Source organism: Pan troglodytes, chromosome 9, assembly GCF_028858775.2.
Source record: "Pan troglodytes isolate AG18354 chromosome 9, NHGRI_mPanTro3-v2.0_pri, whole genome shotgun sequence".
NCBI lineage: Eukaryota > Metazoa > Chordata > Mammalia > Primates > Hominidae > Pan > Pan troglodytes.
Genome location: NC_072407.2, coordinates 91,278,793 through 91,303,241, shown reverse-complemented (window position 1 = coordinate 91,303,241; position 24,449 = coordinate 91,278,793). Strand labels below are relative to the sequence as shown.

The window sequence follows — 24,449 nt, the reverse complement described above, 5'->3', positions numbered from 1 at the left end:
GAATGGATCAACATTCTTCAGGTCTCATTAACTGGACAAAGGCACTGTGTAAATGGATGGTTTCATTTACAATGTAGCATTTTGATTAACCTCATGCACACAAATTGCTGAAAACATATAGAGATAACAGTAGGGAAGACAGGCATATAAGTTAAGATTTTAAAATATCATGGGTTGGGCAACACTTTTTATCTTTCAGAAAGTGATTACTTATTAAACCAGTAGGCATTAGGTTAGTATACTATGTAGAATACAAATTTAAATTGCATTAAACCCTTCTGGCCCAGAGGTAATGATTGGTAACTCTTCGTTATGTATTCTTACAGAAGCTTTTGTAAGTTTGTGTGAGAGTGTGTATGTGTACTTATGAAAGTATATGTAAACATATGTTTGTATGTGTGTGTGTGTGATATATATTTAAAATCAAAACCTTAGTTTTTTAACAAAAATTGAATCTATGAAAAGTAATTCTTCAGCTTACTTTGTTGTTTTTGTTGTTTTATTTTTTTCTTGGCTTTGCTAGGAAGAACCAACTAACTTTTTAATGATGTGCTTCTTTTGATCATGGACAATTTCTGTGTAATTGTACCTCAAACTATTCTAGAGGATGAATAACATGACTCCTACTACCCTAATTCTTTATATTTAGATTACTTATATTTCTTTACAGTTAAAAATAGTGCTGTGGTAATTATCTTTGTACATACTTTCTCATGTGAGAGTATTGCAGTAGATTAAGATCTTTGAGTTGGAATTGCTGGCTCAACAGGTATACACATTTAGGTACTGCTTTACAAAAACTAAAAGTCAGAATTAATTTACTTTCCACATGTGTGTGACAGTCATTCCTTTCTTTTGTTGCTTTTTTTTAAATTCAGAAATTGAATTATATGATGGTATTATATGATCATGGAAAGTGAAGGAGCTTTGGGAGTCAACCTGCCTTCATTTTTATTTTACAAATGAAGAAGCTAGGACCTCAAAATATAATGATTTATCAAAAGCCATGGTTAATGAGCCAGAATGCAGATATGAACACAAGCCTCCTGACTGCAAGTTCATTGTGCTTTACAGCAGGGCATAGTCAGCTTGTCACAGATAAAGAGTGGCAACCTTATTTTACCATGTTCCCCTTAGATGGGAGGTAGGGAGGTGCTGCAAGAAATTCCCATGTTTACTATGAATGCTGTAGCAGAATGTTAACTGTAACACTAAAAGAATTAATAACTGATTTCTTTGAAATAGAGATATTCTAAATATTACATTGTAAACCATTTAGTATTTAATAAACTATTAGAAAATTATTTATTATATCTAACCCAAACTTAGTTTCCTATTGTTTGCAATTAAAATGTATGTCCTGTTTTGAGCTGTGAAGTTGATGCATGATGCAAAGAGAGAAAGAAAAGTTGAACTTTGTTTGGCTTTTTGAGTAGAGAATTACTACTCTGGGATTGGGTGAAATCTTTGAGATTATATCTTTATTTTACTGCCGTGTAGTGTTTTCAAACAATACAATTTAAGAATAACTAGATTTAGTCTCTCACATTTACTCCTGTGACCCTGAGTCAAGTGACTCAGTTCTCCTGGATCTGTAATACAACGAGTGAATAAGCTCTCCGGGGTGATTAAGTTCTCATTATGTAAGATCCTGCGTTTACAAATCTACATGAAAAAGCAAGTATGAACATTTATAGAACTAGTTTCTAATGTCTACCCCCAAACCACATTTTCTACTTAGTACCCGAATCTACCTCCACTCATTCCATCAAAGGTCTTGTAGAGAGGTCTCCAGATAATTGTTGGATTGCAGCATTCTAACGCAAATTTAGTACAAATGAATTGCAAAGATTCCTTGTAGAATTCGAAAAAGAAAAAAAAAAAGTAAGATTTCATTAAGTTAGTGAGAGTGACATTAGGGAATCCTCAAATCGCACACACACAGAAAGGATATCAGAGAGTTAAGCTAGTTAATAATTGCAAAAGAAAATGTTAAAGAAACACAAAAATCATAACATCCTGTGTGATTTAAAAATAATGATTTTTATTATTATTTATTTTATAATTAATACTTGATTTTATTATCAAGTATTTAAGAAGGGCCTTTAGGAAATCTGAAAGACTTGCCAAACTAACTCTATAATTGCCCTGTCAAAGCCAAGCAAGAAAATAATGGTATCGTATTGCCATCATATGGTGTTGACAGAAAGTTTATACAAAGAAACAAAATGACTCAATTCTCTTTTCATTTTAATGGAAGCTACATTATGTTTCAATAGTAATTTAAATTTTATTAAGTATAACATCATTTATTTTCATATATTTTTATTTCTTTTGCTCACTTTGGGTTTAATTAGCTTTTTTAAATTTTTACTAGTTTCTTAAAATGGAAACATAGGTCATTGATTTCAGACTGTTTTTCTTAATAAAAGTGTTTAATGCTATACATTTTCCTCTAAACACCACTTTTGCTAAATCTTATACATTTTGATTTGTTTTCATTTTCATCTCGTTCAAATATTTTTTATTTTTTATGTTTTTTCTTTGACCCATGGGTTATTTTAAAATGTTGTTTAATTTCCAAAAATGAGGAAATTTTCCAGATATCTTTTTGTTCTTAATTTCTAGTTCAATTGGGATTTGTTCTAAAAATGAACTCCTTGTGATTCTAATCCCTTAAAATGTTTTGACACCTGTTTTATTGCCCAGGATATGTTCAATCTTGGTGAATGTTCCATATGCACTTAAAAAGAATTTGTATTCCATTATTGTTAGATAGAACATTCTACAAATGCCAATTAGTTCCAATAGGTTGATAGTGATGTTCAAGTTTTCAATATGCTTACTGAATTTCTGTCTGCTTGTATTAATTACTCAGAGTATTGAAATAATTAACTATAATTATGAAGTTATCTGTCTTTACAGTTCCATCAGTGTTTGCTTTATGTTGAAGCTTTTTAGTTTCAGTGTTTAAATCATTTACATTTAATTTAATGAAAATACAGTTGGCTTTAAATCTAGCAGTGCACCATTGCTTTGTACTTATTTATTTGTTCTTTCTTTGTTTTATTTTCTTTTTTTACCTTGATTTGGGTTGAATTTTTTTTATAATTCCACTTTTTTCTCTAATGTTAGCCATGCCTCTGTATTTTTTTTTTTTTCTTTTTAGTAATTGCTTTAGGTTGTTGGTTCCTGAACTGGATTCCTCGGACCAGCATCAATTGGAATCTTGTTAGAAAAGCAAATTCTTGAGCCCTATCCAAGATCTGCCAAATCAGAAACTAGGGATGGGAAGACCTAGCTATTTGTGTTCTATGAAGTCTCTAAAATGATTCTGATGAAGCCAAAATTAAAGAAACATTGTTCTAAGTTTACAGTATACATCATTAGCTTATCACAGCCTATTTTATTTTTTATGTTTATGTTTATGTTTATTTTTTGGAGACAGAGTATTGCTCTGTTGCCCAGGCCAGAGTGCAGTGACATGATCTAGATTCACTGCAACCTTGAATTCCTGGGCTCAAGAGCTCTTCCCACCTCAGTCTCCTGAGTAGCTGGAACTACAGTTGCATACCACCATGCTTAGCTAATTTTTAAAATTTTTTGTAGGAATGGGATCTCACTCTGTTGGCCAGGCTGGTACTTTGAATAATATTGTAACACTTCATGTACTTCCATTTCTTCCATCCATTTTGCTATTTTTGCATTCATCTTACATATACATATGTTATAGTTCTCATTATTAGTATTTTTTGTTTTAGACATCTAGCATATATTAAAAATATTAGAAATTAGACAAAATAAATATTTTATATTTACTGACAGATTTTACTATTTTGGTGTCCTTCTTTCCTTTGGTTGATTCAAATTTCTATCTAATTTTATTTTCCTACTTCTTGAGTAGTTTTCTTTAGTGTCCTTTATAGTGCTGGTTTGCTGACAATTCTTTCAGCTTTTGTTTGTATACAGTTTTTATTCCATCTTCATTTCTGAAAAATTATTTTTGTTTGGCATCAAATTTGCTTGATATATAATAGCTGATGTCTTGATTTATATTTTAGTACTTTGAAGATATCACTTCATTGCCTTCTGACTTGCATAGTTTATGACAAAAAGTTCACTTTCATTCTTATATTTCATTCTTATATTTTCTGTTGATGATTTGTAATGTGTCTTTTCCCCCAGTCTGTTTGGTTTTATGTTTTTCTTTTTGTCACTCGTTTTTAGTATTTTATTATCAATTGCCTAGGTATAGTTTCCTTTGTGTTTATTCTCCTTGAGATTTAATGAGATCTTTTATTTTTTATTTTTCTTCTCCCTTGGTCTTCTCTCATGTTGGACTGCAGTTACATGTATTTTTGACTAGTTGTTTTGACTAGTTAGTATTGTCCCACAGGCTACTTATGCTCTGTTGTTCTTTTTTTTTTTTTTTTTTTTTTTTTTTTTTTTTTTTTTTTTTCTTCAGTTTTTTTCTCTGTGGGCTTCAATTTGGATAGTTTCTAATGCTTTTTCTTCAAGTTTACTTTTTCTTCAGCAATGGCTATTCTTTTATTAACTCATCTAGTATATTTATCATTTCAAATATTGCATTCCATCTCTAGAATTTATGTTTGGGCCTTTAAAAATATTCCATTTATCATCTCATCATGATTATGCTTTTCTTTGAATATATGAAGCCTGTGTATCATCACTGTTTCAGTGACCACGTCTGTCATCTCTATTATTCTGAGCCTGTTTCTGTTGAATGCTCTTTCTCCTTGTATTAGTTTGCTAGGGCTACCATAGCAATATACCACAGACGGGTGGATTAAACAACAGCAATTTATTTTTTCATAGTTCTGGGGGCTGGAAGTTTAAGATCGAAATGCAGGCAGAACTGGTTTCCTGAGATCTCTCTCCTTGACTTGCAGATGGCTATGTTCTTGATGCCTCTTCAGGTGGCTTTTTCTCTGTGCATGCACTTCCCTGGTGTCTCTTTTTGTGTTCAAATTACTTCTTATAAGTACACCATTCAGATTGGATTAGGGCCTACCCTAGTACCTTCATTTTAACTTAAATTGCCTCCTTTAAAGCCTTATCTCCAAATGCAGTCACATCCTGAAGCACTGAGGATTAGGACTTCAACCTATGGGCTTTGGATGGGCAGACTTCAGCCCATAACACTCTTAGTTATAGTTCATACTTTCTTGCTTTTTGAATTCCTGGTACTTTTTTGTTGATTTCTGTACATTTTAAAGTTTAAATGTTAGGTGCCAAATTTTGATTTATTTATTTTAATAGTGTTGGACTTGTTCTGACATGCAGTTAAGTTACTCGGGTTCAGTTTGATCTTTACAAGTCTCACTTTTAAGATTTGTTAGTGGAAGTCCAGAGCAGCCTTCAGTCCAAGGCTAATTTTACCAATATCCCCTCTACTCCTTGCAAATAAGGTGATACCTTTCTGAGAATACAACTCATTGCCCTGTATTTATAGGACTTTCTATTCTGGTGTGTGTGAATACAAATTATTTGCAGTCCTGTGTAAACTCTGGCAATTATTTGTCCTGTTGATCTCTGATAGCTCTTTACTCACATTCATGAAGTTTCTTATCATATATGAACTGATTATTAATCAAAGACTTGAGGATTCTCCTCTACCAATCTCCGAGGCGTCTTTCTGTGGATCTCCCTTCCCTTCCATATTCTGCTCCACAAATTCCAGCTGTTTGGGCCTTAATGAACTCCGTTCTTTGTCTCCTCAGTGTAATCACCAATCTTTGCTGGAGTTTCCCCTGTCTGCTGCAGCCAGTAGATTGCCTCCAGGCAATAAGCAAAGAGAGTGACTGTGCTTAGCTTGTTTTCTTCCCTTTTCTCAGGGATCATAGTTCCATGCTACCTATTATTCAGTGTCCGAAAATACTTATTTCATCTATTTTGTTTGCTTTTTTTCTAGATTTTTAATGTAAGAGGGTAGATCTACTCCCTATTACCCCATCATGGCTGCAAGTAAAATTCTATTTTCACAGCTTTTAGTTTTGTTTTTCAAGGTAAAAAGTTTTAATAACTTTTTTTCAGTATTTACTATTAATTTTTGGTACCAATTTTAATGGATTCAATGTCTTTTGTTCAGTGCGAGTTATTCTGACATAATTAAGACATACTGGATTTTCCCAAGATATGAGATGAAATATTAATCATTTTGACATCCTAGGAAGAATCAAATGCAAATCAAAATTGGGGAGAAGGTCAATTTGAAATATTATTTATTTCCTGGGATTTATTTAGTCTATTTGTTAGAGATACGTATTATTTAACTACTAAAATTTTTTATTAGAGAATAATAAAAACTGCTTGAAATTTGTTACCATTATTGCAGTGCATAAATAAAAAAGAACTAGATGAATATGTTTTTTGTTTTACTGTGAATATAAATTAGCCACTTAAAATTATTATTTCAAATTGGTAATATCTTTTTTCTTTCCTTCCTTATTCATCACTGCTTTTGCAAATCCATGTAGGAATTTTAGATAACTATGTGTAAAGTGTCTAATAAAAGAAGAATGTACATAGTCCAGTGTGGACTGAACATCTATTCAGAAGTCACCTGTTTAGCAATTGACATCTATCAATTGCTGCTCTTAATGAGGTTGCTGGTTTCACCAATGACAAGTCATGAAAAGACTAAGGCAAACTGATAAATCTCTACCTGATAATAAGCATATTTGTGCTCATAGGTACATTCTTTGAATTATCCTAAATTCTAGAATGAAAAGTATGAGGTAAATAAAATATTTTCCTGGTTGACATTTACATTTGGAAATAATTAGAAAATTGTTTTCAATATGTAAAATAGCAAGAAATCGACTTTGTTAATACTTTAAACCATGCTCATAAAGCATACTTCTTGTCATGTTCTGCCTAATTTTACACCTGATTTTCCATTTTCTCTGCTCTTGTTCTAGGAAAACAGTTGGTGTTTTCTGTTGTGGACCCAATTCACTATCCAAGACTCTTCATAAACTGAGTAACCAGAACAACTCATATGGGACAAGATTTGAATACAATAAAGAGTCTTTCAGCTGAAAACTTTTGCCATGAAGCAGGACTCTAAAGAAGGAATGAGTGCAATTTCTAAGACTTTGAAACTCAGCGGAATCAATCAGCTGTGTTATGCCAAAGAATAGTAAGGTTTTCTTATTTATGATTATTTAAAATGGAAGTGTGAGAATGTGGCAAGATGACCGGTCACATTACATGTTTAATCTGGAAACCAAAGAGACCTTGAAGAATATTTGATGTGATGATTCACTTTTCAGTTCTCAAATTAAAAGAAAACTGTTAGATGCACACTGTTGATTTTTATGGTGGATTCAAGAACTCCCTAGTGAGGAGCTGAACTTGCTCAATCTAAGGCTGATTGTCGTGTTCCTCTTTAAATTGTTTTTGGTTGAACAAATGCAAGATTGAACAAAATTAAAAATTCACTGAAGCTCAAATTCCATTTTCTATGTTGTGTATAAACAGAGTAGCTTTAATTTGCAAGCACTCCAGGCAAATATATTAGATGTTTGAAAACACAGCACAAGACTCTGTATTGATACGGGTACTTTGTGTCAAGATCTAATCGTCTCCACTACTTATGCTAATACCTCTATTTGATATCTGAAGACTATATGCTAACTGAACCTTCCTCAAATGTTGTTATAGTATCTATTTTTATATATTTTTTTCTTTTTATTCCTCTCTCTAGGGAAATATGCCTTCCCTTAGCATGCATTAGACATAATGATTTAATAGGTCCCTTTCATCTTCATTTAAATCTATCACTATTGCATGGTAATGAAAATATTCCTACTATAAATTATAAAGGGATATATATATATATATATACATATACTAATAACTTTTTCCTTTTTTCAGCATTTTTGTCTCTATTATTATTATTGTTTTTTTTCCCAGGTAGGGTTTGTCTTAGGCTGTAGCCTCTAAGGATAGTTAGTTAATTTGCACTTTGAGACCAAAGGACATCATGTGTGTCAGTAGGGACTGAATATAAGATTTATCTCCTTTGCCACACATTGGTTTAGGATGGAGATATTGAAAGTCTAGTCATATTCCTGAACAGTGAAACCTGTATTTTACCTTTTAAGTAAGAGGAAATATGATATTCTTATTCAAACTTAAGTTTAGAATCCAGAATATTACTGTCGCACTTTTTGGTATCCTGAGTTTCCATAGGGAACTATTGGGTTTAAAGTCACCGTTGGAACTACACTGTGTGATCTTATAAATTTATGTTCCCTGGCTATCATATTCTTGGCTCAGAACAGTATTTCCCATTACTATCTTAAGAATTAAGGCATTCATGGCTCACGCCTGTAATCCCAGCACTTTGGGAGGCCAAGGCAGGTGGATCACGAGGTCAGAGTTCAAGACCAGCCTGACCAAGTTGGTGAAACCCCATCGCTACTAAAAATACAAAAATTAGGCGGGTGTGGTGGCGGGTGCCTATAATCCCAGCTACTCGGGAGACTGAGGCAAAGAATCGCTTGAACCCGGTGGGCGGAGGTTGCAGTGAGCCAAGATTGCACCACTGCACTCCAGCCTGGGTGACAGAGCAAGATTCCATCTCAAAAAATAAATAAATAAATAAAAGAATTAAAGCATTCATACAGTTTAGTGATTTTGTTTAATAGTCAGCTATCAATTGCTATCAAATATAACACTGCTGAAATCAGCAGTGTGACTTACCTTGCCATTGTTAAAATGTTACATAAAACATAACATGATAGATGCTAAGGCCTTTTCTTGCTATAATTCACCAATAGCAATCAAGCATGCTAACCCATACTGAATGATATTTACTTGTAGATATTTCTTCCTTTCCTTGAAATTCTCCTTTCTGTGGAAAGAAGATGAACCCAAAAAAGTGATAGGAAATGTGGAATGCTCATGCAGATTTAGCTCTGAAGGCATATTTAATAACTAGTATGTCTTGACAACAGTCTTTAGATTAAAAAGAATTTTCATGGAAACATTTAACAGAAAGAACTAGTAAAAAGACACTTTGAGTTAGTCCAGGCTTAATATGCAATACTGACTCTATACTGATCATAATTTATTTATGTGATTATATTAATAGACCTAATTTCATTAAAACAGGTAGAAGATTTTTCAAAAGAAAGATGATGTTTCAAAGCTGGTCTGCCATTCTAGATGAGCCTCCTTGCTTATTTAAGTTCCAGTAGGTGTTCAAATGTTAAATGTTAAACATAGGTCATCTTTGCTTCTGCAGGGCTTCATCTTGCATGTTTAAGAGAACTTTGTTTTATTTTGAGGGATTATTTCTCTGGGGATCATTCTTATAATACAAGCCTTAAATCACTAATTTTAGTAGCAATAAATGTTAACATTGAAATGGTGTCCTTGAAATTTCTATAAGCTCACTATAACTTTAGAACAAATAAAGCAGCAACATTTGTTCACAAGGTGATGCAAGTTTAGGAAACACACTCTGCTTGTCAGGAATTAGCATTTGCACCGGCCGTGGTGGCTCACACCTGTAATCCCAGCACTTTGGGAGGCCGAGGCGGGTAGATCACTTGAGGTCAGGAGTTGAAGACCAACCTGGCCAACATGGTGAAACCCCATCTCTACTAAAAATACAAAAATTAGCGAGACATGGTGGTGGGTGCCTATAGTCCCAGCTACTCGGGAGGCTGAGGCACGAGAATCACTTGAACCGGGGAGGCAAGGCCGAGGTTGCAGTGAGCCGAGATTGTGCCACTGCACTCCAACCCTGCCCTGGCAACAGAGTGAGACTCTGTCTCAAAAAAAAAAAAAAAAAAAAAAAAGGAATTAGCACTAGCATGAGAAGCCTTAGGAATCTGAGTTCTGGAACTATCAATGTTGTCGCAGGCTAATGGTGTAACTAAGTCAAATTACTTCTCATACATAGACTAAAATGTATCATTTTATTAATTTTTGGATAGCGTATCCTTTTGAGAATCTGATTAAAATGCTTAGCATGACATACAGCACATCCCTACAATTTTGGGGAACCTACAAACACACTCCAGAAAGAAGCACACCTGTTTAAGAACCTCTAAACAAAATGGCTATTGCTATAGGTCTTTCTACTCATACACCTCTTTTCTTTTTCTTGTCTTTTTTTTTTTTTTTTTTTTTTTCTGAGACAGGGTCTTCCAGCCACACTGGCATGCAGTGACGTGATCTCAGTTCACTGCAACCTCCACCTCCTGAACTGAGGTGATCCTCCCATCTCAGCCTACCAAGTAACTGGGACTACAGGCACACGCCACCACACCTAGCCAATTTTTGTATTTTTAGTAGAGACAGGGGTTTCACAATGTTGACCAGGCTGGTCTCAAACTCCTGGGCTTAAGTGATTCTCCCACCTTGGCCTCTCAAAGTGCTGGGATTACAGGTGTGAGCCACCACGCCTGCCCCAAACTACCAATTTCTATAGGATTATACCAAGACATTTATTTTGTGGACAAGGGCATTCTCTTTATATGTTCCCAAACAGAGAATTCAATAGGACTTTCCATCAGTTTTTAATCTTGCTGTATCACCTGATTTATCCAAGGGAAGGCTATAATTTTTAAATATAAATAATTCTAAAAAACTATGATTCATACACATACACTCATACATATATACTACATAAATCCATACATATACATACCTACAATTGGGACTTCATTTGCTTTTTTAAAAATTTCAAGTTAAAAGTGAAATGCTTGATAGTTCTTCATTCAGTGATGTTAAAATGCCAGTTGGGTGACTGTCGTAGTATAGGCATTTAAAACAACAGCATAAAAGCAATGTAGACAAGGAACAGGCTGAATCAATTTAATCTACACAGCCATGTGATTGATAAACCCACAAATCAGTGTTTACTTGGAGCATTCACAGCGAGTGATGGATTTAAATTATGAGCCATTGTTAAAGAGATTCACTGGAGGCAAATGGACTGTTGTCATTAACAGATAATGCTAGTGATGAAGAATACTCATTATATAAAAGAGAAGAAATTTTAAGAAAAAATGTTTTGATTCTTAAGGATGGTTATACTAGCCAAAAAGTGAGTTTTCTAAACAAACCAAGGGGAACATTTTTAAGTTGTTATTCACTTTAAGAAGTTTCCTTTTCTTGTGCTAGCTAGGACTTTTTCCATATACAGTTATATTGTTGAATATAAAATACTGAAGGTAAGAGTAGTCTTATTTTATGATTGGGAAAACTGAGGCCCAAAATTGCTACAAGTCATCTATTGAGTTTGTAGCAGAGCTGAGACTGGAATTCAGTTATTTTTATTTATTTATTTATTTATTTATTTATTTTTATCTATTTTTTTTTTTTTTTGAGGCAGAGTCTCGCAGTGTCGCCCAGGCTGGAGGGCAGTGGCGCGATGATCTCGGCTCACTGCTAGCTCTGCCTCCCAGGTCCACGCCATTCTCCTGCCTCAGCCTCCGGAGTAGCTGGGACTACAGGCTCCCACCAGCACGCCCGGCTAATTTTTTGTACTTTTTTTTAGTAGAGACGGGGTTTCACCGTGTTAGCCAGGATGGTCTCCATCTCCTGACCTTATGATCCGCCCGTCTTGGCCTCCCAAAGTTCTCGGATTACTGGCGTGAGCCACTGCGCCCGGCCTGGAGTTCAGTCTTTTTAATCTCTTCTACCAAAAGGCTCTTCACCTCCCCATGAAATCTTCATCTAATAAAAATATCTTGCGCTGTGAGTTTGAATCTCCCTGTTAAACCCTATTTAGTGTCATGTGGAAAACATGATACTGAGTGTTAATTCCAGATTCAGATTCAGAAAATTATACTCTTCTTACGAATCTATCTTCTTATTCTAAATTTGTTAGTCTTGTATGTTTTGCCTATTAAAACCATTTTCATATACCTGTTTTTAAGTATGATAATTGTGGTAAAGGGATTGTGATGTCCAGAGTTTTGCATTGGAGAAATCTGTAATAGTGTAGTTTCTAGGAAATGCTAATAATATAATTTTAAATTCAAGTTCATAGATGAAAATTATCACTTCGCCAGCTTTCTAACCACCCAGGAAAAACTGGTGTCAAAACAAATGTCTATTGTTCACTACTCACATGACCATAACTCACTTTTTGTCCAGGAGAAAAGAGTCAGCATTTTGTAAATTAGTGAGACAGGAAATAAATGAAATCAAATGTAATGAGATTGGCATTTACTTCAGCCACCTCAGGACAATGAGAACTCACTGTTATTTCTCTTCTAAATATCCTCTCTATTGTGCTAACTTTATTATTCTATTTTGTAAGACTCTTTATTCTATTCTATACTATTATATTCTTTATTCTCAAAGGACAGAATTGCAAAGACTAGCTGAACTAAGTTTTCTAAAGAGAAAAAGCAGAAAACATCTAATTAGGAAAGAGGGGTTTATTATAAGAGAAAAAAAGGCCATGTGGATCTTTTATAAAAATTAGCAGAAAGTTTAATGTTGCTTTAGAACGGAGACCAACAACCTGATGCAAAGTGTTAAAATTCACATTTTGCAACTAGGAAGGGCAAGAAATGTCTCATAGGAGGAATAAAAATTGTCAGAGAAAGCAAAATCATTTAACACATCAGGACGTAATAATGTTTTTCCTTTTATAACTCAAAAGATGCTTAAATACATGGTAAACTGGCTATTTCTCTGGTTTGGAAGAATGTGAAAGAATGTGATGTTTGGCTAGATTTTAGGGAACTTTTCACATTTTCACTGACATTAGAATTTTAGCAAGAAACTTTATCTCAGATTAAAATTACATCTAGGTTCTTTAAGAAATAAAGCATTGACGAGCTGCTATTTGACCTAGAGAAGACCCCGACACTTAGATGAGAGCCAGCACTGCAAAATACTCTAATATACATAGCAATGAAGAAGGCCAGGATGCCATGCATTGCTTTAGTCACATACACAATGCATTAAAATTCTGTCATTGCAAGGTCATATTTCACAACCGTTATCCTTTCACCCAGGGAATGAAAACCTTCTTAACAATTGTAGACATTGAGATACACACATTGTCTCTGTTGTAACATAAAAGTATATATATTTACTTATAACAGCATATTCACTTGAACCTAGTATCAATTTAGTATGACTATGTAATTCCTTTTAGTGGTGAGAAATATCCACAGTGCATAAAATGGGAGCTTTGCTTACTGGCTTAAAAATTTACTGCAGCCAACACATTGGCTAAAGACAAAGCTGTTAAATTTTCTAGGATTTTATCTGCAGCTGAACCTCAAAGGAATGTAAAATACCTTACCGCATGTATGTTGGAACATGACCTGGGACTTACCCTACACTCTGTGATTAGATGTGCTGCACAGTTTATTCTTTAGATTCCCAGGGACTAACAGGTTTAGGAAAATACAATCTCTTCAGTCAGTGTGGCATGTTTAATGGCAGAACTGGGTGCCCACCAGGTGCAATTATACCTTTATTTAAATATGACAATTACCTGCTTACGAAAAGGCGTTAGCAGGAGATTATCTTTTTTTTCTCTCTCTTTTCATTAAAATTTATTTTAAGGCCAGGCACTGTGGCTCACGCCTGTAGTCCCAGCACTTTGGGAGGCTGAGGCGGGCAGATCATCTGAGGTCAGGAGTTCGAGATCAGCCTGGCCAACATGGTGAAACCCCGTCTCTACCAAAAATACAAAAATTAGCTTGGCATGGTGGCAGGCAGCCATAATCCCAGCTACTTGGGAGGCTGAGGCAAGAGAATCACTTGAACCTGGGAGGCGGAGGTTGCGGTGAGCCAAGCTTGGCCATTGCACTCCAGCCTGGGGGACAGGAGCGAGACTGGGTCTCAAAAATAAATAAATAAATAAATAAATAAATAAATAAATAAATAAATAATAAAAAAATTAAATTAGAGGTGGGAAAAGTAGAAATCACTTTAAAAATTAAGCATACAATTGGATGACATGCTGTTCTACCCTGAGAGCGTGCCAGTGTTACCATTCTATTCAGCCACATTCAATGGTTATGGAGTAAATAGGCTTCTGAGAGAGAAATCAGAAAATTTGGAGCCTTCACCCCTGAAATATATTAGACCACTTACATAAAAATGGGAATAATATCTACCAGGGATGTAGTGTGGCAAAAATGTGGAAGAGGGAGGAGAAGTGTGGTGAAGAGAGAGATTTCCTAGGCAAATCTCCCTTAGTAGACTTTTGATGACAGAGTAAAAATCAAACACTGTTGTAAGAAAGTAAAACTCAAGCTTTTATGAGTTGCAGTCCATTGTACCTGAAAGATTGATTATTTAATTTTATTTTCTGGGCGAGTAGAGAAACACACACAGCAAACCAGCACGACTGTCTGTCTTCGTTCTGCTCCCCACAAAGTCTTTTGTTAAATCTAGTATATGCTTTCTGAATTCCTCTTAGCTAGTTTTGGTCGGGCCCAATATGGCTAGAGATAGTTGTACTGACTTATGAAAATTAAGTTAGGAATTGCAGAGGGTAGCATAAGTTATCCCACTTATTTAAGATTTAATGGAGGAAAATTTAGATGTTTATGAGATGTTCTACTGAATTAAATTCAAGACCTATGTCTTATCACTGGAAATCCTTCTATTTACAAAAATGCAAGACGTTTTATCTGCTTTTTTTTTTTAGATGGGAATAAAGTAAATGTATAGCTTTCTTACTCTTACTGGAGATATTTTACATTATGGGTTTTCATCAAATCTCATGTTATTTTGTAGATTTTTATATTTAAATAATGTGTGTGTGCATGTGTGTATTTTTATGGTGGATTATAAAAAAAACTCGAGTGAAAATGAAATTCTAGAATAATGCTTAGTAACACCCTCCAGCTTTCATAGCATTCAACAATTTCGGGTTTGCAATTAGAGAAAGTGTAGTCCTCCCATCCAAGTGTGAGATGCTCAGCAATCCAGGTTTGGCATTTGATCCTTGTTATCTAGTTAAATGGAAGTGTGGCATTATACAATGCTGAAGAGAAAGCACTAAATCAAATTCAATATTCATAAATAATTGAAAATATGCATATATTTATATATAATCTTATTCCTATAAAGTTATAGTATGTATAAAGTCATAGTATGTAGGAAAACCTTTATTGCTTTAGAACATGACACAGTGCTTACAACTGAAACAAATAAAATTGGTTCAAACATACTTAAAATCTCTTTTCATTGGGAATTACGCACTTTTGGCAATAATAATCAAGAATTTTCTCTAGGATTTTGAGAACAGCATAGTGTTGTTTTCATCCTAAAGAAGGATCAGTCTTACATGTGAAGATAATAAAAAAGTAGTATTTAAGAACTGCTCCTTTGAAACACTTTGAAGGTGTTCTAATTTCTAAGCCACTCAACGCTTCTCTAATTTTCCTTACAGCAGGATATGTAATTGGAAATGATAGGATTCTGATATTTAAATTTAACATGCTGGGTTTGGGATTTTGGTTTTATTTTTGGTTTGTTTTTTGTTATTATTTTTAAATCTCATAATTGTGCCCAGTAAGATAGGAACATTAAATATTTATATAATTTTAAAATATTAAATATATATATATTTGCACAGAAAATTAATAAAACATACTATGTTCATTATGAAGTTTAAATGTTGAGTGTTTATGTTTGACCACTGAGGAGTCAATTTTACCCAAACATTGAGTATACCGTACATATTTACACACATGTAAAAAGTCCTGCTTACAGATTTTTGTTTATTTTATCCAGCACATCATAATCTCCCTTTTTTGAAATCTTCAAATTACGTAAAATAAAGAATAATAGTAGAGTTACTGTCAAGTAACATTTACCTGACATTTACCAAGGTGGGATATGAACCATTTGCCATAAGCCCTGTCCTAGAGACCAGTGTTCTGATACCATCTGAAAACTAGTTTTCCTGTTAGTAAAATGCATATCAGACTTTTTTCTAAAAATGCTCTCTGAGAATCATTATAGCTTGTGTTTCTATGTTGACTTTGACTCTCAGTAGAATTGATAATTTTATAGTGGATAGGATGAGTAAAAATGCTTCAGTATATAGGACTGTGGGCACCTTTAGGTCCTAAGATATGCCTAGGCTATACCAAGTTGAAATGCATTCCTGCATCAGCAGCATGAACATATATTTGCTGGTTGGGCATGGTGGCTCACACCTGTAATCTCAGCACTTTGGGAGGCCGAAGTGGGTGGATCACCTAAGGTCAGGCATTCAAGACCAGCCGGGCCAACATGGTGAAACCCCATCTCTACTAAAAATACAAAATTAGCCGGGCGTGGTGGTTCACGCTTGTAATGCTAGCTACTCAGGAGGCTGAGACAGGAGAATCACTTGAACCAGGCAGGTAGAGGTTACAGTGAGCTGAGATTGTGCCATTGCACTCCAGCCTGGGCGACAAGAGTGAAACTCCATATGAAAAAAAAAAAAAAAAGAAAAAGAAAAAAGAAAATATATTTGCTTCAGAATACAAGACATTATATTATTGACGTTTCTAAATATATGCTCTTTACATTAAATTATTGGCCATTATTTTCTTTTAGAGTCATTTATGGATTAAATTAGATGCCACTGAGCTCTAACTTACAGAGCTTTTAGAAGTAGTGACTTGTTTTGTAGGGTTTAAGCAGGTTACTTCACTATGTGGTACTACATTTTTCTCAATCAATTCCTACCATATTGCAGTCTTTCAAGTGATTTATTTTCAAAGAGTCTGCTTTCCTGAGATGGTGTCTTGCCCCATGTATTTCACCAAGCTGTCATACATTCTATAATGGGTATTTCAATAGGTCAAGTTCAAATGCATTTAAAAGGCAAGATTAGCAGTTATGTGCTTGCATTCGCTATGTGCACTATTTGCTTTGTGTCACAATGGGGTCATGAGTGCATGCTTTAATAGCACAAGTGTTGTAAAATCACTCATCAGCAGCAGCCAGCGAGAGAATAACACAAAAGATAATTGGGGAAAAATATTTGAAGGATGCACAAATCAGAGAGGCATTGATGCAAATCTCAGTTCTGAAGACTAACAGTTTCTCTGAAACGTCTTCCCTTATTCATATTGATTCACCTGTCAGGAATGTGTCTGCTAGGGCTAAAAAATATGAAAATATGTGACAGTAAAAGTTTCTCATCAGACTTTTTATTAGGCAAGAAAATCTCTGAGAAATCTTTACAAGTGGCTTGTGTTGCAGAGGCCAAGTTTGCAGCTTGCTGATAAATGTGTAATCAACTGGGAGATGTAAGCATACATGCCAGAATTGGCTTTGCATTTCAGATATAGACCCAAATATAGTGTGAAAAAATACACTTAGAGTAACTGCTAATTATGACAGATTCCAAATGCACATGCATTTTGACAAGGTGATTTCTGAAATTAAATTTGTGTTTTATTTTGATAAAAGACTTTAATGGAGGTTTTGACTGGTAAATAAACTCAGATTTCAAGATTTTTAAATAGCAGCCTCAGTGCCTTGGTTTTCTCTTACAGTGATCGTAGGAAGTGGTTTGTTTAGTTATTTATTTTAAATATCTAATGGGACACTTGGGAAATATTGAGGGCATAGTTACCTTATACCTGTTTTCCAAAGCAGATTGAAACAAAATATCTAGTAATATATATTATGACCTTGTGGGCATTGTTAAGCCTTGTCTTTTGGGGCAGTTGCCCCTTCCCTTTAACCCTTATCTACCAGTAACAGGAAGAGTGCTTCAAATTAGAGCTAACAGACAGACAGAGCCCTGAGAGCCACAGCTATACCTTGAAGTTGTACTATGACTACATCTTTTGTTTTGTTTTCTAATATAAACTCTTTTCCTCACCTATTTCCTGGAACCTAACTTTAACCTTGAACCTTGTTTTTCCCTGTTGGTTAATAACCCAGCTACAGACTTTAAGACCCAAAGTTCACTGCCACAATTGGCAAAAACCTATTTGTTTGGGTTTTTGGATTAATCCAAGCTCTGAGTTTGTCTGTTCCCAATTCAGCGCTTGAATTAGCCTATTATCCTTGATTCTGAGTTTTTCTCTGCCCCAGGGCTCAGAGGAGTCATTGACGCACTGGCCCTGCCCAGTCACAGCCCCTTCTGTGCCCATGGTTGCTATAGCTCCCTGACGTGCACAATGTGCTGCAGAACCCGGTGACTTTATGGTAGATAGAGGTTCTTTGTGTATGAAGTGATGTTTGAAGTGGAGTCAATTCTCATTATTTATGGTAGTTTTGTTCTATAAAGTTGCCACACAGACTGAATTAGTGAATAACAAACCATTACTCTCAGATAGGCTCCCGCGAACCTGTGATCAAATTTCCATCAATCTTTTAATATATAACCTTGTATATGTGTGATTCTTTTTAAAGACACCTTATTTAATATATATTGTTGATTAATTAACATTGAACTCATCCCTGGACAAAGTTTATCTACTATATATATATATATATATATATATATATCATCATATATATATATGTATATATATACATATATATGTGTATATATATACATATATAAATATATATATATATAATCCACAAGACAAGGAGATAGACTTTTTGTTTTATTCTGACAAAAGACTTTAATGGGAGGTCCTTAGGAACACTAAACAAAACTTCACTACACTTGGGGCTCAGCTGGGAATGTCAACCTGGAGAGACAAATGTTTGGCTGCTCTGCTCATGGCTGCAAATAACCATGAAAGTGCAGCAGGTATTAATTTGGGGGGTCACAAAAATTTTTAGCAAGCAGGTGATTTGCAAATATGGAATCTGCATATAATGAGGCTTGACAGTATCTATTTTTTCTAGGTGTGGTAAATGGGAAGGAAGATTCTGCGACTTTTTATATCTTTAGTTTTTATTCTTCACTTACTGGTTTTGAACCAACTTCGGCATTTCTGTAGGAGACAGAGATGCTTTTCTATTTTGATTGGTCGGCCTTTCCTCTTGTCCCTTTCTTTCTTCTGCCTTCAAGAATAGAGAATAATAATTTGGACAGGGTGTGAAATTTTTATTGGTCCACATTTATTAATAGCTATGATTCTTGTGTGTAAAGGATTACACATATATCTGTGTGCAGGAAAAAAATTAATACACCAGGCCTGAGACTGATATCCTTCTTAGAAAAGTGTGCTTGCAGGCTTGTCTCTTGGCTGGCATTTGGGAACTTGAAATTTCAGGACAATTCTGATTACCCTAAATGATAACAATGAATGAATGTTACAAAACTTTTGTGCAAACAATAAGGTTTATACTGAACACCTGCTTTTTTTCTGGGACTCTGGAACTTTGATAAGTGCTGGGCAGGATGCCTATGTGATGAACCTCCAATAAAAACCTTGGGCACTGAGTGTCTAAAAGAACTTCCTTTATAGACAACACTTCATGCATGTCACAACTTGTTGCTGGAGGAATTAAGTGTCTCCTGTGCGACTCTACTGAAGAGGACTCTTGGAAGCTTGTGCCTGATTTCCCCTGGACTTCACCCCACACACTTTATCCCTTTGCTGATTTTGCTTTGTATTCTTTCTTTGTAGTAAATCGTAGCTGTGAGTAAAACTATACTGAGATCTTGAGTATCCTTAGAGAATTAGTAAACCTAGGTGATACTGGGCACCCCGACACAATTTGCATGCCTTTTAGTACCTTCATCTCTCATTGTCTTTTGTCCCTGGGAGAAAAGTGGATGCAGGACCTTATCCCATATTCTCATTCTCTCTTCCATTTCTTCTATGCCATACATATGGTAGACTGTCAGTGAGGTTGCTTTCATCTTTGTTGTGCTTCTTTTCTCTCTTTGCCTTCCTTTCACAATTTGATAGACTAAGGGTGGTAAGTGCCCCAGATTTGGAGTCATTTTTTTCTAACCATTGAAAGTTTCACTTGAGACTATTGCTTAAGTCTTGTGCACCAACCTAGCTTTAGCAGAGAACCCCAAACTAAAGTTAGTCAGTGACATCGCTGTTAATAGAACCTTCTCTCCCCTTTGCATATTGTTTACTGTATATTCCTCTGTCAGTTCCCTAACACAAAACAGAGGTGATTGGCAGGGCAGAGTTAAAACATTATAATATCACCAAAGCCCTAATATTCCTTGCTTTTTTTCTCTGCTCATTTTTCTACTCAACCCATCTCCTCCCATCTTTTTCCAAAGTGGATTGTGGTAGATGTCATCTGTGTTGGTAGAATTAGCTTTTCCAAAGTTTTCTTTCTTGTCTTAGTAATCTTTCCTGCATTCTCCAATCTATCTCATTTCATTGAATCTCATAATTCCAACCTTAACCTAGACAACAGGTTATAGTCCTAGGAAAAATAGAATATACCTCATCAGCTGTTCTTTATGATGGTTTTATACACTACCAGTGATGAGTTTTTCTTCCAGTCTTTATTTTTTTAAATTCAGAATAAACAGTTTACCTGAGACAGCAATCTTAAGGTCAATACATGACACAGTGATGCTGCTTCAATTGCTTGTCCAGGAGCTTTTAGGTTTCTGTCAAGATGATGGCTGATGATTTCTTTTAATTGACTTTATAGATTGATATCTTTCTGGACCTATTGAATTCCAGAACTGACCATATAATGTGGTGGTTACAGTTTCTTCTGAGACCAACTCTCTAAAATGTAAAGTCATACTGCTTGAGTTAAAATCCTGCCTGCACCAGTGTGAGCTTTGTTACCTTGGACGATGTTTTAAAAATGATTATCAGCTTTAGTTTTTTTATCTGTAGAATGAGGGTTACATGAGTCAGTAAAATGTAAGGTGTCTAGGGTCACAAAGTAAATTCTAAATGCTATTAATAATGATAATTTTACTAATTAGACAAAGATGAATTTGAAAGTCAAGGAAATAGTATGGATAGAACGAAGGATGAGGATGTAAAATCAGGAATGTATGATTAAAAGTCCTGGTCTCTCCATTTTACTAGTTGTGTGACTTTTGGAAGTTCTCTGTTCTTCAAGTGTCCTCCTCATTAAAATTGAAATAATATACTCATGTCCAGTGTGTATATGACAACTATATGTCAATTATATAGTAATAGTGATTGAGTTATGTCTAACATAGAAAAGATAGAAAGGCATCTATTATAATAATTATGAAAGAAATTGGGACAACCTGAAGAAATAATGTAGTGAACTATGGATAGTTTATTTTTTCTATATTAAGAACTTATTTACAAAAGTGTGTTTTTAAAATATTTTTCAGAAGTGATTACATTTTCATCATAATTTCATAGGTATTTATCAGCTTGCCTGTCACCTCCAGTAAGTGTGCGTTTCTTCAAAGTAGTACATGGTTTTAGAGTCTTAATCATCTTTTCACCCCTGAGTTCTAGCAAAATTTCTGATTTTCAATAAGTTCTCAGTAACTGGTAAATTAAATGTAATTCTCATTGTGTTGTTATACCTAAAAGCCATGCCTAATAGGAAATATTGAGTATTGTTAGGGGTACTTAGAACCATAAAAAGAATCTTAATAGTTTTCCTTAAAAATATTATAAAGAAAAACTAAATGGAAACAGTTAATTATGTATATGATCAACACATTACTTTTTAGTACTTAAAAATTAGGTAATAGTCTATTTAGAGAAAAGACTAGTTATTAGTCTAGTTAAAAAAAAAGAAAACTTAGGGAAAAATGAGACTTTCAAGTTGAATGTGAATTTTGATTTTTCCTCTCTATTATTTATGTCACTAAGTCCTCTTAATTTTCTCATTTTGAGGTTTCTCACATCTGTCCTTTTCTCCTTCCATGGCCACCATCCTAGTTTTAGAGATAATTTAACACCAGCTAGTTAATTCATTTCCTAATATAGAGCAGCATTAAATTCAAGACTGCTAACATTAGACTACCAGCAATAAAAAACGTTTTTTCCATGTGTACTTGTAAATGCTTTTCATAAAAATTTTAATATCTATAGCTCCTGGTCTTCTTTTTTACTTAATGTCTGTGCCTACACTCAAAATATTTTTAGGCATCAACTAAGTATGTACCTTAATGAAGTTTTACAAGATGCACACCCCGGTAACCTGTAGTTGTTTGACGGGCAGGAAAGCAGGGTTTCTTTTCTAGAAAAGCTACGTTATTATAAAAGGACACAAACTTAAAATTCTCAACACATTCTTTTGGTGTTGGCCTTCAAACCTTGATTTAAGATATACCAGTCATTTGAATAACCAGAAAGATCAGTTTAAATGTAATTATTTCCTTGATTTTTCCTTGATGCTACTACCAGATACATATACACACATTAAACAATCACACACACCTGGCGGTAATCTATACCAACACGGTATATTGGAAAATCTATGAACTTTGAGTTAAGCCGTAGGTTTGGATCTCAATTTCATAGTGGCAGCATGACTTTGGGCATGCTACTAAGCCTCTTAGCGTATCAGTTTCTTTATCTTGCAAGTGACGATAATAATAAATTCACAAAATTTTAGTGACAATGCAATGAGATCAAATATGTAAAATACCCAGATCTTGATACATATTATAAAATTCTCCGTAAGTATTAAGTCCATAAAATCTTTCATCTTTCATAACTCTTCTTCTATAGCCCTAAGCCAAATCTATCATATTTTTATAGGTTGGGAGTATAAATATTTCTTATATTTCTTCCTAGGCTGAAACCATCTTAAGGGCCAGAACTTCTTTCTAGTTACTTCTGTAGCCCCACATATCTTAGCCTGGTATTCTAATTTCAACTCATGTTTCGTCCATTGATATCTGAAAATAATTTTTTTGAACCAAACTATTTTTATGAATTATTCCAGTATTGCCTATTATTAATAACTTTTCTTTATGATCTATCATGCTATGGAAGCTTTGATGGAAATGTTCACCATCTCCATCTAAGAACATTGTCTTTTAGAGTCACTGAAAGATTTATCACATCAGCATGCCTTCAACTCGTACTGAGGATTTTTCTCTAAGTCGTTCCCACTTCTCGGTGTCACCATGTTTACCAGTTTGGGTTCTCTATTTCCTTTTAGTTGAAGTATTACCTAGTTTAATGCAACCTGGACTTCTTTCAGAGCTATCAGCAATCTTCACTTTTTGGAAGTCCTTGACTTACTGAAGTGAGGGCTAGATCTTATTGTTTGTTAAGCATAAAATATGTTTATTCTGTTTTTACTTTTCTCTATTTGCTTAGATTTAATTTTTGATGAGTTTCACTGTCATTCTCCCATTTAATATTTATCCTATTCTTACTATGGACCAGACATTGGGAATATAATTTCTCAAAATTAATGCAGAATTTATCTTCATGAAATTTATTATCTAGTGGAAAGGGATTCATTGAATTTACTTGCCAAAGTACTGAAAGTAAGTTGCAGAATAACATGAAATAAAACTGGAAAGGCAGGCAGAGGCTAAAACAGGAGGTCTTTGTTGAGGATTTGGAATTTAACTGGAGAGAAATATTAAGCTTCTGAAGTGTTATAAGCATCTTTTTAAGTGGTCACTTTAATTGCTCTGTAGATTAGAAGAAGGCAAGTGGGGGAGTTAGAATTAAGTTAAGTGGCTATTGCAGTAGTTTCAACAACAGAAGATTATGACTTAGTCTAGAACTGAAATAGAGAGATTGCTGTGATGTGACAGTGAGGGCACGTTAGAATGAAGTAGAGACATGCCAAAGTCATTGCATATTGCAGGCAGAAATAGGACTACTGCAAATAGATTAGATGTGTGGGTAACTATATCAGAGAAGACTTCCAAGTTTATTGCATGAGAAATAACCTGGGTACAGGTGCCATTTATTAAGTTGTGGAAGTTTGGATGAGAAAGTAATTTTTTTCAATAATTTTTAGGGGTACAAGTAGTTTTTGGTTACATGGATAAATTGTATAATGGTGAAGTCTGGGTTTTAAGTGTACCCCTCACCCAAATAGTATACATTATACCCAACAGGTAACTTTTTTATCCCTCACCCTGTTCCCATCCTCCCACCTTCTGAGTTTCAAATGTCCATTACACCACTCTATATGCCTTTGCATAGCATATGGCTTAGCTGTCATTTATTAGTGAGAGCATATGGTATTTGGTTTGTTCCTGAGTTATTTCACTTAGAATAATAACCTCCATCCATGTTGCTACAAAAGACATTATTTCACTGAGAATTGATATTTAGGATGATAGTAAGAGTTCACTTTTAGATGTGTTCAGTTTTAATTCCTGTAAAATATTTAAGTAAATTTTTAAATAAGCAATTGGATATATCAATCAGAAGCTCTAAGATGAAGCTTGGACTAGAGATATAAACTTGGGAGTCATCAACAATTCTGGAATTTTAGAAAAGAATACTTAAGCAGGAAGTAGAATGGAAAGATGAGAGTGATAAGATCATCCACGTGTAGTGGATGCTCTGCTGTACTGAACAGATTGTTCCTTAAGGACCAAAGCATTCATTTCCCCCAGC

At 34.5% G+C, this 24,449-nt stretch overlaps 2 protein-coding genes across 19 annotated transcripts in view; both read left to right on the top strand.

Moving 5' to 3' along the window:
* The window catches only part of NOX4 (NADPH oxidase 4), a 174,149-nt gene extending 157,671 nt beyond the window's left edge, over nt 1-16,478 (top strand). For all 15 annotated transcript variants that reach the window (XR_010147622.1, XM_009423943.4, XM_001136458.7 and 12 more), the window contains one exon: nt 6,942-16,478. Coding sequence is in view for 14 of the 15 variants with exons in the window: in XM_009423943.4 (XP_009422218.2) it covers nt 6,942-7,062 (121 nt within the window). In the remaining variant the exon portion in view is untranslated. The remainder of the gene's footprint in view (nt 1-6,941) is intronic.
* Nucleotides 7,075-24,449, top strand: part of GRM5 (glutamate metabotropic receptor 5) — an 810,828-nt gene continuing 793,453 nt past the window's right edge. For all 4 annotated transcript variants that reach the window (XM_054662592.2, XM_054662591.2, XM_063784377.1 and 1 more), the window contains exon 1: nt 7,075-7,162. The gene's annotated coding sequence lies outside the window, so the exon portion shown is untranslated. The remainder of the gene's footprint in view (nt 7,163-24,449) is intronic.